Genomic DNA, 12,758 nt, shown 5'->3' on the forward strand with positions numbered 1-12,758 from the left:
TTTCAGGAAAACAAAATCTTTCCTATGACAACAATACTTCTTAAAAAAATCAAAATGTATAGCAAAGCCTTCTGCTATTTTAAGATATCTCTATAAAGCATTTCAAAGCTGAAGAATATATTTTTTACCATTTTACACTAAAGAAAATTGTTCACTGAGATCTTTAAATTGTTATCTAGTTTCCTTTTCCACAAATTCCCTGGCTTTACAACTTCTCTGTGGGACACATTTTACAGTTGATAATTCACAGGGCATACCTTTGGGGTCTGTCTTACATATAACAGAAAAGAAAACTGCAATGTGAAATGATTTAAGCTCAGTTTCTCTAGGATACACAAACATATCCAGGGAAGGTAACTGGTATTCTGGTACTTCAAACTTTTAAGCATCCACATATTTTCTCTCTTTAAGAAAAGAAGCAGTAACACAGTCCTGGAATCTGGAGTGTGACCAGCCTTAGGTCTGATCTCAGTAACCAAATACCCTTGTGGTGCCATTTGACCAATGGCAGCATTGCGCTTCTGGCTCCCACACATCTTTCTTATTCAAGTAGCACAGTGCTTGAAAGTTTCTTCATTAAAGATCATGGAATTCTTTTAAAACTGCAAGTACTCTTATAAAGATTAAAACAAAGTCACACAAGGTGTTAATTAATTTGGTGTACCTAATTAAGAAGATTTCTGATAGTAAAAATAGAAATATTCCTTCCTTCTCTCTGTTTTTCTACTCTCTCTCTCTATGCTAAATGCTTATTGTTGTGGAAAAAAAAAATTTTTAAATGAAGCACAAAGTTCCAAGGCCAACACAATCTACTTCACCAAGGTAAAGAGCATCAATAACGAATGAAGTAAAATAAAAAACAAAGAACTGATTACGGCTTGGGCCCAGAAGTACAAAAGTGTATGTCAGTGAAAATAGACAGTTAAAATGCAGATTTGTTGTTTTCATTTCTGAAACACATTTCCCACTAAAATTACCTTCTGCCTCAGTTTTCCTTTAAATATCTTACAGCAAAGTCACCAAAAAATTCCTGAGTGGTCCTCTCCTTCTCTTGTCAACTTCAAAGACTGATCAGAAAACTGTGTGTAAACAACTCTGACCTGTTCGGGAATAGGCAGGAATTTATTTAATTTTATTATTTAGCATTACACGAAAACAATTTTTTTTTCAATTCATAACTGGCAGAACTTACAAATTAAAACGTACAAATTTCTTGCCCTAGATTGTGTAAGGACTGCATTGGAAGGCTCAAAATTCGGATGATCTGTTAACAGATTGTTTAGAGAGAAGCAGCACCTTTTAAGCCACTCCAGTATTCTTGTCTGGAGAATTCCATGGACCAAGGAACCTGGTGGGCTACAGTCCATGGAGTCGCAGAGTCGGACACGACTGAGCGACTTCACTAACTTCACTTACTTTTCACATCCAAGCTGATTAATGGAAAACTTGCTGGCTACAAAATAACATTTTGACCACATTTCTGCCCTGGTGATAAGTATTACAGCAAGGAACAGGTACCTACAAAATTGTCCATTTGATGACTCAAAACCCCAAGAGAACCAAGGTCATCGTGAGCGCCCAGTCTGTGAAGTCAGTGACCTGCTGGTTAAGCAGCTCCAGCCCTGCCGGAGCTTCACTGGTCGTCCCTCTATGGAGCCTTGGTGGGAAGAGGCCTGACTGGGGGTCGGATTCCCACCGGCCCTACACACCGCTTCCAAGGTCAACAGACAAGTTTCCCCCCCTGGGGCCTCATTTTCTTATGCACCGCATGGAATTGGTGGAAATAACTCCAAGGTCTTTACCTACCGTAAGTGCCTTATTTAAAAGGCGATTCTGTTAGTTACTGATTAAATTAGATGCCCTAATATTGGAACCCGTAGGCCTTCGTGAAAGAACGAATCTTGGTTTCTTTCCCTTTCAAAAGCTACAATTATCTCTTCAGCAGGCGCCTCCTGTCAAAGCAAGGCCATCAAACCCGCTCAGGAGGCGACGCCCGAGCCTCGCGGTGAGGCAGCGGAAGGCTGGGAGGCCGGCCTGGAGCAACCTCCGCAGCTGCCTCCCTCCCTCTCGGGCTCGTCAGGCGGTCGTGTTCCGGGTCACGCCCAGCCCACCTCAGTCTCCTGGCCTGCGTGTCCTCGCTCCTCAGCGCCCTCCCCGTGGCTCAGGGGTACTGTGTCCAGCATTCCTGGCCATCCCAGACCTCCCCTCACCACCCCTAGCGCCCCCAACTTACCCCAACTTACCCCAGCGTACCCCAGCTCTCTCAGCATGCCCGGAGGGCTCCCAGCATACTCTGCGTGCTCCCAGCATGCTCTGAGCGTTCCCAGCATGCCGCTGTGTACCCGTTTTTCCCGCCATAGCTTTTGCTGGCATGAGCCATTCATCCTGCACCCACGGTTCTCTGAGAGAGAGCTGGCTTTGGCGTTGGTGTGGCCCGGCGCGAGGCCGTAGCCGTCTCCCAAACAGGGGTAGGATGCGTCCTCAGGGTATGACCTCCGGGGAGGGCCAGTGGCTGAGCCCTGCGCTGACTAAAAGACGGGCTGTCTGGCCTCCTTCCCACTTTCGTTGTGTTTGTTTGAACTTGTCCATAATAAAAAGCTTTGAAAAATTATGTTTTTCAGAAGTAAAATAGATTGAAGATACAGGTCACAAATTGAGAGAAGATATTTTCATGAAAGTAATCCACGAGTGGTTAGTTTACAGACTATATAAAGAACTCTCACAGATCAGTTAGGGTAAGACAGTGTGTCCTAGAAAAAAGCAGTAAAGTCATGAAGAGGTATTTTGCAGACAGAAGGATGGCTTTATAAGCCTGTGGAAAGGTACTCAACATTGTTAATTATAAAATCTAAATAAGACCACAATGAGATACCATAGAATTGACAAAATAGTAAGGATTCAGGATTAGATCCCCCATACACTGTTGGAATGCAGGAATGAAAATTTGAAAATAATATGATGTAATCTTCTGAAGTTGAATACTGTAACATACCCTTAGACTTAGAAATTCCTTCTATACACTTCCCCTAAAGAGATTCTTGCATATGTGCACCAAGAAATATGTTTGTAGCAGCATATGTTTGTTGAATAAAATAAGTAGCTACAACAAGCAAACAAAATCCCAAATGTTCAGGGACAAGGGAATTGATAGATAAACTGAATTATATTTACATAATTATATATTATATGGCAAACAAAAAATAATGAACTACAGTTATGTGCAACAACATGGGTAAACCTTTCAAAATTAAAATGTGAACGTATCATAAGTATACACTTGGATGGTTTTTCAAAGAAGACCATCCTTATATACCTACCACCCAGATCTAACAGTAAATCATTATCTGTATCTAGGAAGTGCTCCTGGTGCCCTCTTCTGGTCACTTACCCACTTTGTTCAAGGTAACTAGTGTCCCAACTGCTAACACCATACATTAATTTTGCTTGTTTTGAAGCCTTATATTAACGGAATCATACAACACAAACTCTCCTGTGTCTAACTTCTTTTGTAAATATGTTCATAAGATTCATCCATATTGTTGAGGGTAGCAGTATTTTATTCATTTTCATTGCTGGATAGGATTCCATTGTGTGTATATATTTATCCTTTCTGAGATTGAAGGACAATTAGATTGCTTCTAGTTTAGAAATATTATGAAGAATGCTGCTAAGACCATTCTTGTTCACTTGTTATGTTCACCTTCTATTCAATATGGATGAATTTTTAAAAACATGATTTTGAATGGGGAGGAAAGTTCCAAAAGACTACATACAGTATAATCGCATTTTTATAAAGCTCAATCATTCTCCAAGAAAGCTGAATAAATTGTTTGTTGATATATCCATATGGGAAAAACTGTTTTTTTTTTTTTTTTTTTTTACTAAGCAAAGACATGATGAACAGAATTCAGGATAACAATGATTTTGGGGAGGCAGAAGAATGGGATATGGGAAGAGCCCACAGTCCCCAAGTCAAGTGAAGTGTTCATTGATATTTATTTATAGTACTTGGCAGAACTCTGTTAGCCTTTGCCCTGCTTCATTCTGTACTCCAAGGCCAAACTTGCCTGTTACTCCAGGAATATCTTGACTTCCTACTTTTGCATTCCAGTCCCTTATGAATAAAAGGACACCTTTTTCTGATGTTAGTTCCAGAAGGTCTTGTAGGTCTTCATAGAACTGTTCATCTTCTTCAGCATTAGTGGTTGGTGCATAGACTTTGATTACTGTGATATTGAATGGTTTGCCTTGGAAATGAACTGAGATCATTCTGTCGTTTTTGAGATGGCTTCAAAATATATATGCACATCCACTTACATCCGTAAGTAATGATACAATGTTTTATACATAATGATGTAATGTTTCATACATAATAGTGGCCACCTAGGCTCCCAGGTGGCGCTACTGGTAAAGGATTCCCCCTGACAGTGCAGGAGACATGAGACACAGGTTCGATCCCTGGGTTGGGAATATTCCCCTGGAAGAAAGCATGGTAACCCACTCCAATATTCTTACCTGGAGAATCCCGTGAACAGAGGAACCTGGTGGGCCACAGTCCACAGGGTTGCAAAGAGTCAGACACAACTGAAGTGATTTAGCATGGCAAGAATTTTCATTCAGGGAAAAACTTTCCTCACAGGATACGTTTTGATGACAAGCTTGTTGGCAAGCCTATTCAGTTTTCCAGATATGAGTTACTTAAGTTTTCCTTTATCTCACTCACAGGCCTTCAAGATGGGACGGAATCCTAAGAATTCTGCCTGATAGTTTGACTGTATATATCTATTTTATGAAGATTAAGATAATTGTATTGGTTTAGATCATGTTTAAATTATCAGGACATGCAAAGATAAGACCATATTTTGTGAGTAGCCAAATACCACATGAAGATGAAGGTCACGTCTAAAAAAATTACCTGGGGAAGAGTCAGCTGTTTAGACAGGAAACTGGAACTAAGATGACAAAACCTTGATGGTTTTAGGGCTGGGTTCAGCATGTCTGGAATTTGAAGAATTTGGATGTCTAAGATTGTATTTATGGGCAGAATATAATCCACTGCCCTCAAACACACAGAGGGAGAGGTGGACTTGGTAGGGTGGGTCCCTAAAAAGGGTCCTCACTGGGTGTGAACCTTACAATCACTTGAGGTTTGACAATCAGACAGACTTTTTGAATTGGCATCACTGCTTCGTTTATTAAAGGTGAATGAACTATGTCAGGTTCTCATAGTGGAAAATTTTTATGCTATCCTTTAGTAAAGTTCATTTGAATATTCTGGCCCTGCTGTAAAAAGCAAAGAAAGGGTTCTGTCCACACGGATGCCCGTGAGTCAAGGAGACAACGCAGTATTCACAGGAGGTGCTGGGGAGTGGTATCAGCAATCAGAGAGAGAATCGGGGACAGAAGGATACGGAGGGATGCAGTTGTGTACCTGGAAACAAACGTTTTACTTCCTTCTAGCATCAGCCTCAGAGGTCCTGTGTGTGCATGCGTGCTAAGTGGCTTTAGTCATGTCTCACTCTTTGCAACCCTATGAACTGGGCCCTCCAGGCTCCTCTATCTGAGGAATTCTCCAGGTAAGAATACTGACGTGGGTTGCCATGCCCTCCTCCAGGGGATCTTCCCAACCGGGGATCAAATTCGTGTCTCATTACGTCTCCTGCATTGGCAGGCGGGTTCTTCACCACCAGCGCCACCTGGGAAGCCCTAGAGGTCCTAGATGGCAATTTTATTCTGGTAGGAAACTGAGTTTCTGATATTGGGCCCCCAGCTTTTGAGAACTCTACTGCCCTCTCCATCATCCATGTTACTTGTACGCTTAGGTGGCTGCATTGAGCACCTTGGACTAGTGTTAGATCCACTCATGCATTTTAAATTATTTACATTCTGCTGTTTACTTTTAGCTTCTTTCCCCTAATTTCCTAGACTTAGAAAGAAATAAAACAGTTTTACTTTTAATAGTGTTACCAAACCAGGTTTGTCTGACATGCAGCAAGCCAAGTGAGGTTTGGCAGAGAAAGGGTTTATTCTCAAGGCCACCAAGTGAGGAGATGGGAGAACAAATCTCATATCCACTTCCCCAAAGGCAAGGCACTTGGGATAGTTATGGGATAAATCTGAGGTGGCAGGAGCATGGGGAAATTGGAGGCAAGAAAGATGAGGTAATCATCATTGTGCAGCTAAGCCCCAGACTTCTTCATGGGACACGTGCTCAGAAAATAGTGGCATTAGTATGTTTTTAGGGTGGAGGTTTTGGCCTTCTGATATTAAAGGTCACCAAGTGGACACTTTTACCATCTTAACCAGTCTAAACCGGCTGGAGATTGAACTGGACACAGCTGACTCCAAGTTCCTAATAAACAACTTGGGCAAACATCTCTTATTATTTAGGCCATGTGACACTTAGAGACACACAAGATTTTGTAAAAACAAAGCAAACTTGATCAGTGATAGCAGGTTACAGGTGTAATAGAACTAACTGATGATTACCCCCAGTTTCAGTAGATGTCCACGGAAACATTAAAAACTTGGCTGATGTTCTTGCTAGTGACAGATAAATTAATCCATATTTCTCAGTATGATTATTGTATAATTATGGTTTTTCCAAGTACTTACTTGCCCTCTTCTGTATCATATTTATACCCTTATTCATTCAAAAATATTTGTTGAGCATGTGCTGAGTGCCAGGCACTGTGCTAGGCTCTGAAGATACAGATGTGACTAACCATTCCTGTCCTTGAGGAAATTTTGGTCCAGTGAGAAAGACAGACACATAGACTGGTGATGTTGTGAGTGCATGATAGTCATGACTGGAGAATAAAGGAGCAGAGAGAGCATTACTTGGAGGGGAAGGGTGTGGTCAGCACATGCCTCAACCACAATTGACTCCTAAGCTGAGTCAAAAAGGGCCCTGAGTCTTTGGCCAGGATAAAGGGGGTAAGGAGAACAACGGGTAAGAGGTAAACTTATGGTAAGTGGCAGAGGACAGGGCTTGAGCAAGGATATGAAAGTGAGGAAAGAATGCTACATGTGGGAGATCTAAAAATAGCTCACTGTTGCTAGGCTATGAGGCTTGAGGGGGAAATGACAAAGGATGAAGCTAGAGAGAGGAAGCAGATATTGAATGATCTTGGATGATCTTCAAATTCTCGGTAAGGAATTTGAACTTTAGTTGTTGGGAGACATTGGAAGGTATTAGACAAGTAGTCTCAGATGGTAAAGAATCTGCCTGCAATGCAGGAGACCTGGGTTCCATCCCTAGGTTGGAAAGATCCCCCTGGAGATGGGAATGGCAACCCACTCCAGTATTCTTGCCTGAAAAATCCCATGGGCAGAAAAGCATGGCAAGCAACAATCCTTGGGGTTGCAAAAAGTCAGAAACAACTGAGCAACTGATACTAACACAGACAAGTAATGATGTGATCAGATTTTGGTTTGGGGTTCATTACTGATGGAAGATGGGTCTCAGAAGTTCAAGACTAGAGGCTGGAAGAAACTGTAAGGGAGTTATTGTAAACAGATAGGCAGCTAATCATGAAAGGCAAATCTGGGGCAGTGATAGTAGGGATAAAGAGGAGACTGACCTGTATGATTCCCAGTCTTCTGACTTGGCGGAAGTCAAGTTATCATCCTGATGATGATAACACCATCAGCTGTATTTCATAGAACTGTCTAGAACCCTGAACTCTACAAAGTTAAATAGTGTATCTGGTATTTTCCTTATCTATACGATTTTACTCTGTTCTATTTACTTGTGCTGGAGACAAAAAGATTTTTAAAAGTAAATTTAATATTGCAATAATGTACAATCAAACATTTAATCTTTTTATTTACCTGCTCCTACTTAAAGATGGACATATTAAATACAAGGAAATGTGTAGGAATACATACAAGGAAATATGCCTAAGAATGTATTTACAATAAGATTTCCTACATATAATTAGCTTGCCTTGTCTGAAGTTACTAAGGAAAGTTGCCCTACCTCAGCAGTGAACTTACGACATTTGTATTCTTTGTGATCAGATGATATCTGTTGCTCTCTGCTCCTCATTTCTGCCTCTGATATTCAATTGATTAGAGATTATCAGCTGACATTCTGGTGTGTTATAAATATACATGGGTAAAAACAATTTCAAGTCTATTTTAAAGTGAATGAAACTTTAAAAAATTTAGTAAGCTTTGGAAATTATTGCTAATAGATGGGGAATTGTTTGGAAATCAACTACATAGGGTATATATACTAGAGAAATAGATATTTTTAGAAGGGAACAGTTAACCTATGCTAACATATTTAAAAGACACGGGTTTAATGCAAATTATCCATGTAGATAATTTGAATTGGAGTCCATCTTTGTAGAGTGTCCATTTGTCAAGGGAATCTGCTTTCCATGGTTATAGCAAATATAATGATTTGTCAATGGGAAGTAAAGAGCTGCTCAAGTGTGTCTTGTGCATGAGTGGCAGGAGGAATTAGAAAAGGAATAAAAACTGTAAAAGATGTTTCCTTATTTTTGCTTTTTAGTAGAAGAGTGAGTGCTTTCTACAGTATATTTCACCTGAGGAACTTGAGGAGTAGAGTTGGTTTTCTAAATGTTTATTAAAATTTCTTTGCTGGAGGGAACGTCAGGAAGTTTGTAAATATCTGTATTCCTTTTAATTTCTTAGATTTGTTTCTAAGTTTGCCTAAATTTACTTCACCTTGGTGGAGATGGAAATGGCATCCCACTCCAATATTCTTGCCTGCAGAATCCCATGAACAGAGGAGCCAGGGGGGTTGCGGTCCATGGGGTCACCCAGAGTTGGACACGACTGAAGTGACACACTTCACCTTGGAGCATTTGCCATGTAGGATGTTTCCTTATACCTGTGTTTTAAAGTAAGGAAGTCTTGTTTGGTAATAGCATTTGCTAAAATCTGTTGATTTCTTTCTTTGTGCCAGACCCTGGCTAAACATTTTATAAACAATGGCTTAGAGAGTTAACTGATTAGGTCATAGTCATGCATCTGATAAGTTACTAAACCAGGAATAGGATCCAGGTCACTGGCATCAAAGTTTTGTTTTAACCACTTCTGGAGTTACTCAGAACTGGCACTGAAATCTGAAACAGTCTTGACATTGGATTATAGAGGCAGTTGTCACTGACACACTACTCTGCCAGAGTTGTGGGGAGATTCAGCAGACCTGGGAACTGTTAGGCAAATGGTATACATAACCTGATTTACTGTTTTTAAAGCATTTAGGACAGTTATAACACTAAATACATGTATTTGAAAAGAGGAAAAATCCCAATTCAATAATCTAAACTCTCACCTCAAGAAACTAGGGGAAAAAAAGGGACCCAAAGCAAGCAGAAGGAAAGACTCAATAAGGAGCAGAAATCAGCAACCAAAAAAAGATAAAAGAAAAACACTGGAGAAAATCAGAGGCCAGAATCAAGCTCTTAGAAACAAATCAGTAAACCAACAACCTTGTAAATTAACTATACTTTTTAAAATTTATTATTTTAAATTATTTATTTTAATTAGAGGCTAATTACTTTACAATATATGGTGGTTTTTGACATACATCGACATGAATCAACCATGGGTGTACATGTGTCCCACCATCCTGAAACCCCCTCCACACCCCTCCCCACCCCATCCATCTGGGTTGTCCCAGAGCACTGGATTTGGGTGCCCTGCACCATGCATCAAATTTGTACTGGTCATCTATTTTACATATGGTAATATACATGTTTCAATACCATTCTCTCTTATCATCCCACCTTTGCCTTCTCCCACATAGTCCAAAAGTCTGTTCTTTACATCTGTGTCTCTTTTGCTATCTTGCATATAGGGTCATTGTTACTTTCTAAATTCCATATATATGCATTAATATATTGTATTGCTGTTTCTCTTTCTGACTTACTTTACTCTGTATAATAAGGCTCCAGTTTCATTCACCTCATTAGAACTGACTCAAATGCATTTTTATAGATGAGTAATATTCCATTATGTATATGTACCACAACTTCCTTATCCATTTGTCTGCCAATGGACATCTAGGTTGTGTCTGTGTCCTAGCTATTGTAAAGTGCTGCAGTTGACATTGGGGTACATATGTCTCTTTCAATTCTGGTTTCCTCAGTGTGTATGCCCAGCAGTGGTATTGCTGGGTCATATGGCAGTTCTATTTCTGTTTTTTTTTAAAGGAATCTCCGCACTGTTCTCCATAGTGGCTGTACTAGTTTGCATTCCCACCAACAATGTAAGAGTGTTCCCTTTTCTCCACACCCTCTCCAGCATTTATTGTTTGTAGACTCTTTGATGGCAGTCATTCTGACAGACGTGAGATGGTACCTCATTGTGGTTTTGATTTGCATTTCTCTGATAATGAGTGATGTTGAGCATCTTTTCATGTGTTTGTTAGCCATCTGTATGTCTTCTTTGGAGAAATGTCTGTTTAGTTCTTTGGCCTATTTTTTGATTGGGTCTTTTATTTTTCCGGTATTGAGCTGCATGAGTTGCTTGTATATTTTGGAGATTCTTTGTCAGCTGCTTTGTTTGCTATTTTCTCCCATTCTGAAGGCTGCCTTTTCACCTTGCTTGTAGTTTCCTTTGTTGTGCAAAAGCTTTTAAGTTTAATTAGGTCCCATTTATTTATTGTTTTTATTTCCATTATTCTGGGAGGTAGATCATAGAGGATCTTGCTGTGATCTATGTCAGAGAGTGTTCTGCCTATGTTTTCCTCTAACAATTTCATAGTTTCTCGTCTTACATTTAGATCTTTAATCTATTTTGAGTTTATTTTTGTGTATGGTGTTAGGAAGTATTCTAGTTTCATTCTTTTACAGGTGGTTGACCAGTTTTCCCAGCACCACTTGTTATAAACAGATTGTCTTTTCTCCATTGTATATTTTTGCCTCCTTTGTAATTTTTTTGAAAAGCACATTGAAAAAAAGAAAAGAATTACATATCATAAGCAGGTAGGGCTTATTCCAGAGACGCAAGGCTGGTGCAGTATTTGAAAACCTGCCCCATTGCATCATGTGAAATGGATAAAGAGCATTTGGAATGTTTGGGGACTTGTCTTCTTGGCCTTGCACTCCTACGGAGGAGGCAAGAAAGGGGGCAGGAAACCAGCAGCAGCAGCGAGTGGAAAGAGCTGTGCCGGTTCCGGTTTCCTGGGGGATGACCTACACGTGTAATGCACCGTGTCCTTCTTTTTGGAAGTAAATACGGTTGCTGAAAAAGACCTTAACAAAAATCAGACTACTTTTTTTTTTTTTTTAACGTGAGGGAATTCTCTCCCCCGCCTTTTTAAAATGGAACATTTATAAATCTTCCTATGGATGCTCAGCTGGGGAGGTACTGCTCCAGGCTCTATTCCAAGAGCTATCAATCATTTAGAATTTACCTTAAACAATATAGCAGTGGGAAAAGACAGAAGACACTCACAGAAGTACTCGCCTACTCAGGCGTCAGGAGAGAATCACTTCAGAGCGACCGGCGTCCTCAGAACCTACACCTGAGGCCGCTTTTGCTTTTACGGAACAGTTCCCGGGTTGTTCTTTATCTTTTTTTCTCCTGAGAGAATGGGGCAGTTCTGGGGTGGGAGGGGATGGGTCAAGCAGTCACAGAGCCCTGCTCCGGGCAGCACACTCGTCTGGCCGAGGCGAAGCGGGGAACTGCGTGTGTCCACGTCCACCAGGTTGCTCTGCATCTCTCAGCCTCGCAGTCCACGCCTACACTCGCTGCGGAAGGACTCTGTTACAAATTAACGAACGCCCAGGTCTGACCGGATTGGGAAACCGCGGCGATTTTGATGTGGGGTCGCTGCCCTGCACAAGGTGGACTCTGCGCGGGTCACCCAGCCAGGTCCACGCAATCCCGGACACTGACCCCGGCGCCACCGCCTTCGGCGCAGAGACGGGGAAACCCCGCCCCCCGAGCTCTCCTAAGCTGTGATTGTGAAGGGCATCTTCTGCAGCCAATCAACACCCGCTCACTGGGCGGGGCCCGCCTGGTTGGTGGAGAGTGTCGGTCGGGGGCGGGGCCCTTGAGCGACAGGAATTATGACCAATCATCGGAGGCCATGCTTCGGCCCCTCCCCTCCTCCGTGCTGGCAGCCCTGCCTGGGAGCCGAGCCCGGCAGCGGGGCATGTCCCAGGGCGAGTTCGCAAAGACTGCCGCTCTTCTCCGTCCCGCTCTCCTGCTGCCTTTAGGGCCTTAGGCTCTCTGCGTTAAGAAATGGCCGAGGAGTCCAGCAAAGCCGTTAAGTACTACACCCTGGAAGAAATCCAGAAGCACAACCACAGCAAGAGCACCTGGCTGATCATACACTACAAAGTGTACGATTTGACCAAATTTTTGGAGGAGGTGAGTTGATGGAGGCAGGATGCCGACCGGGGCTTGGGGGGCTCCCTGCCGAGACTTGCCTCGGCTGTTGGGGGGCGGGATTGATCTGCGCACGACTCCGCGTGCACACCTGAGTGTGGTCACCCGCGCGGGAGCACCGGGCTCTGCACACCTGGGAGCTCTCCCCTCATGCACACGCCTGTGTCTCTGCCTCCCTCTGTGTGCGCGCTCCCTGAGTGCACAACTGGGAGCGGACTCCGAGTTTGTACCCCTGAGTCTGCGCGCCCGCGTGTTTGTCCCCGGAGGCTGCACCTCCGGGTGTGAACACCTGGGGGCGACCGGAGGTGCATAGGTGCTGCGTCCAGGTGAGCCAGTTTCGCAGCCCGCGGAGCGCCCTTGTAGGGCGGGAGCCGCTTCCCAGG

At 42.4% G+C, this 12,758-nt stretch overlaps 1 protein-coding gene across 4 annotated transcripts in view; it reads left to right on the plus strand.

The window, feature by feature from the left end:
- Positions 1-12,103: 12,103 nt before the first annotated feature.
- LOC133047749 (cytochrome b5) overlaps positions 12,104-12,758 on the plus strand; it is a 34,400-nt gene continuing 33,745 nt past the window's right edge. For all 4 annotated transcript variants that reach the window (XR_009690834.1, XM_061131223.1, XM_061131222.1 and 1 more), the window contains exon 1: positions 12,104-12,357. Coding sequence is in view for 3 of the 4 variants with exons in the window: in XM_061131223.1 (XP_060987206.1) it covers positions 12,229-12,357 (129 nt within the window). In the remaining variant the exon portion in view is untranslated. The remainder of the gene's footprint in view (positions 12,358-12,758) is intronic.

The sequence above is a fragment of the Dama dama genome, chromosome 27 (assembly GCF_033118175.1).
Source record: "Dama dama isolate Ldn47 chromosome 27, ASM3311817v1, whole genome shotgun sequence".
Classification (NCBI taxonomy): domain Eukaryota; kingdom Metazoa; phylum Chordata; class Mammalia; order Artiodactyla; family Cervidae; genus Dama; species Dama dama.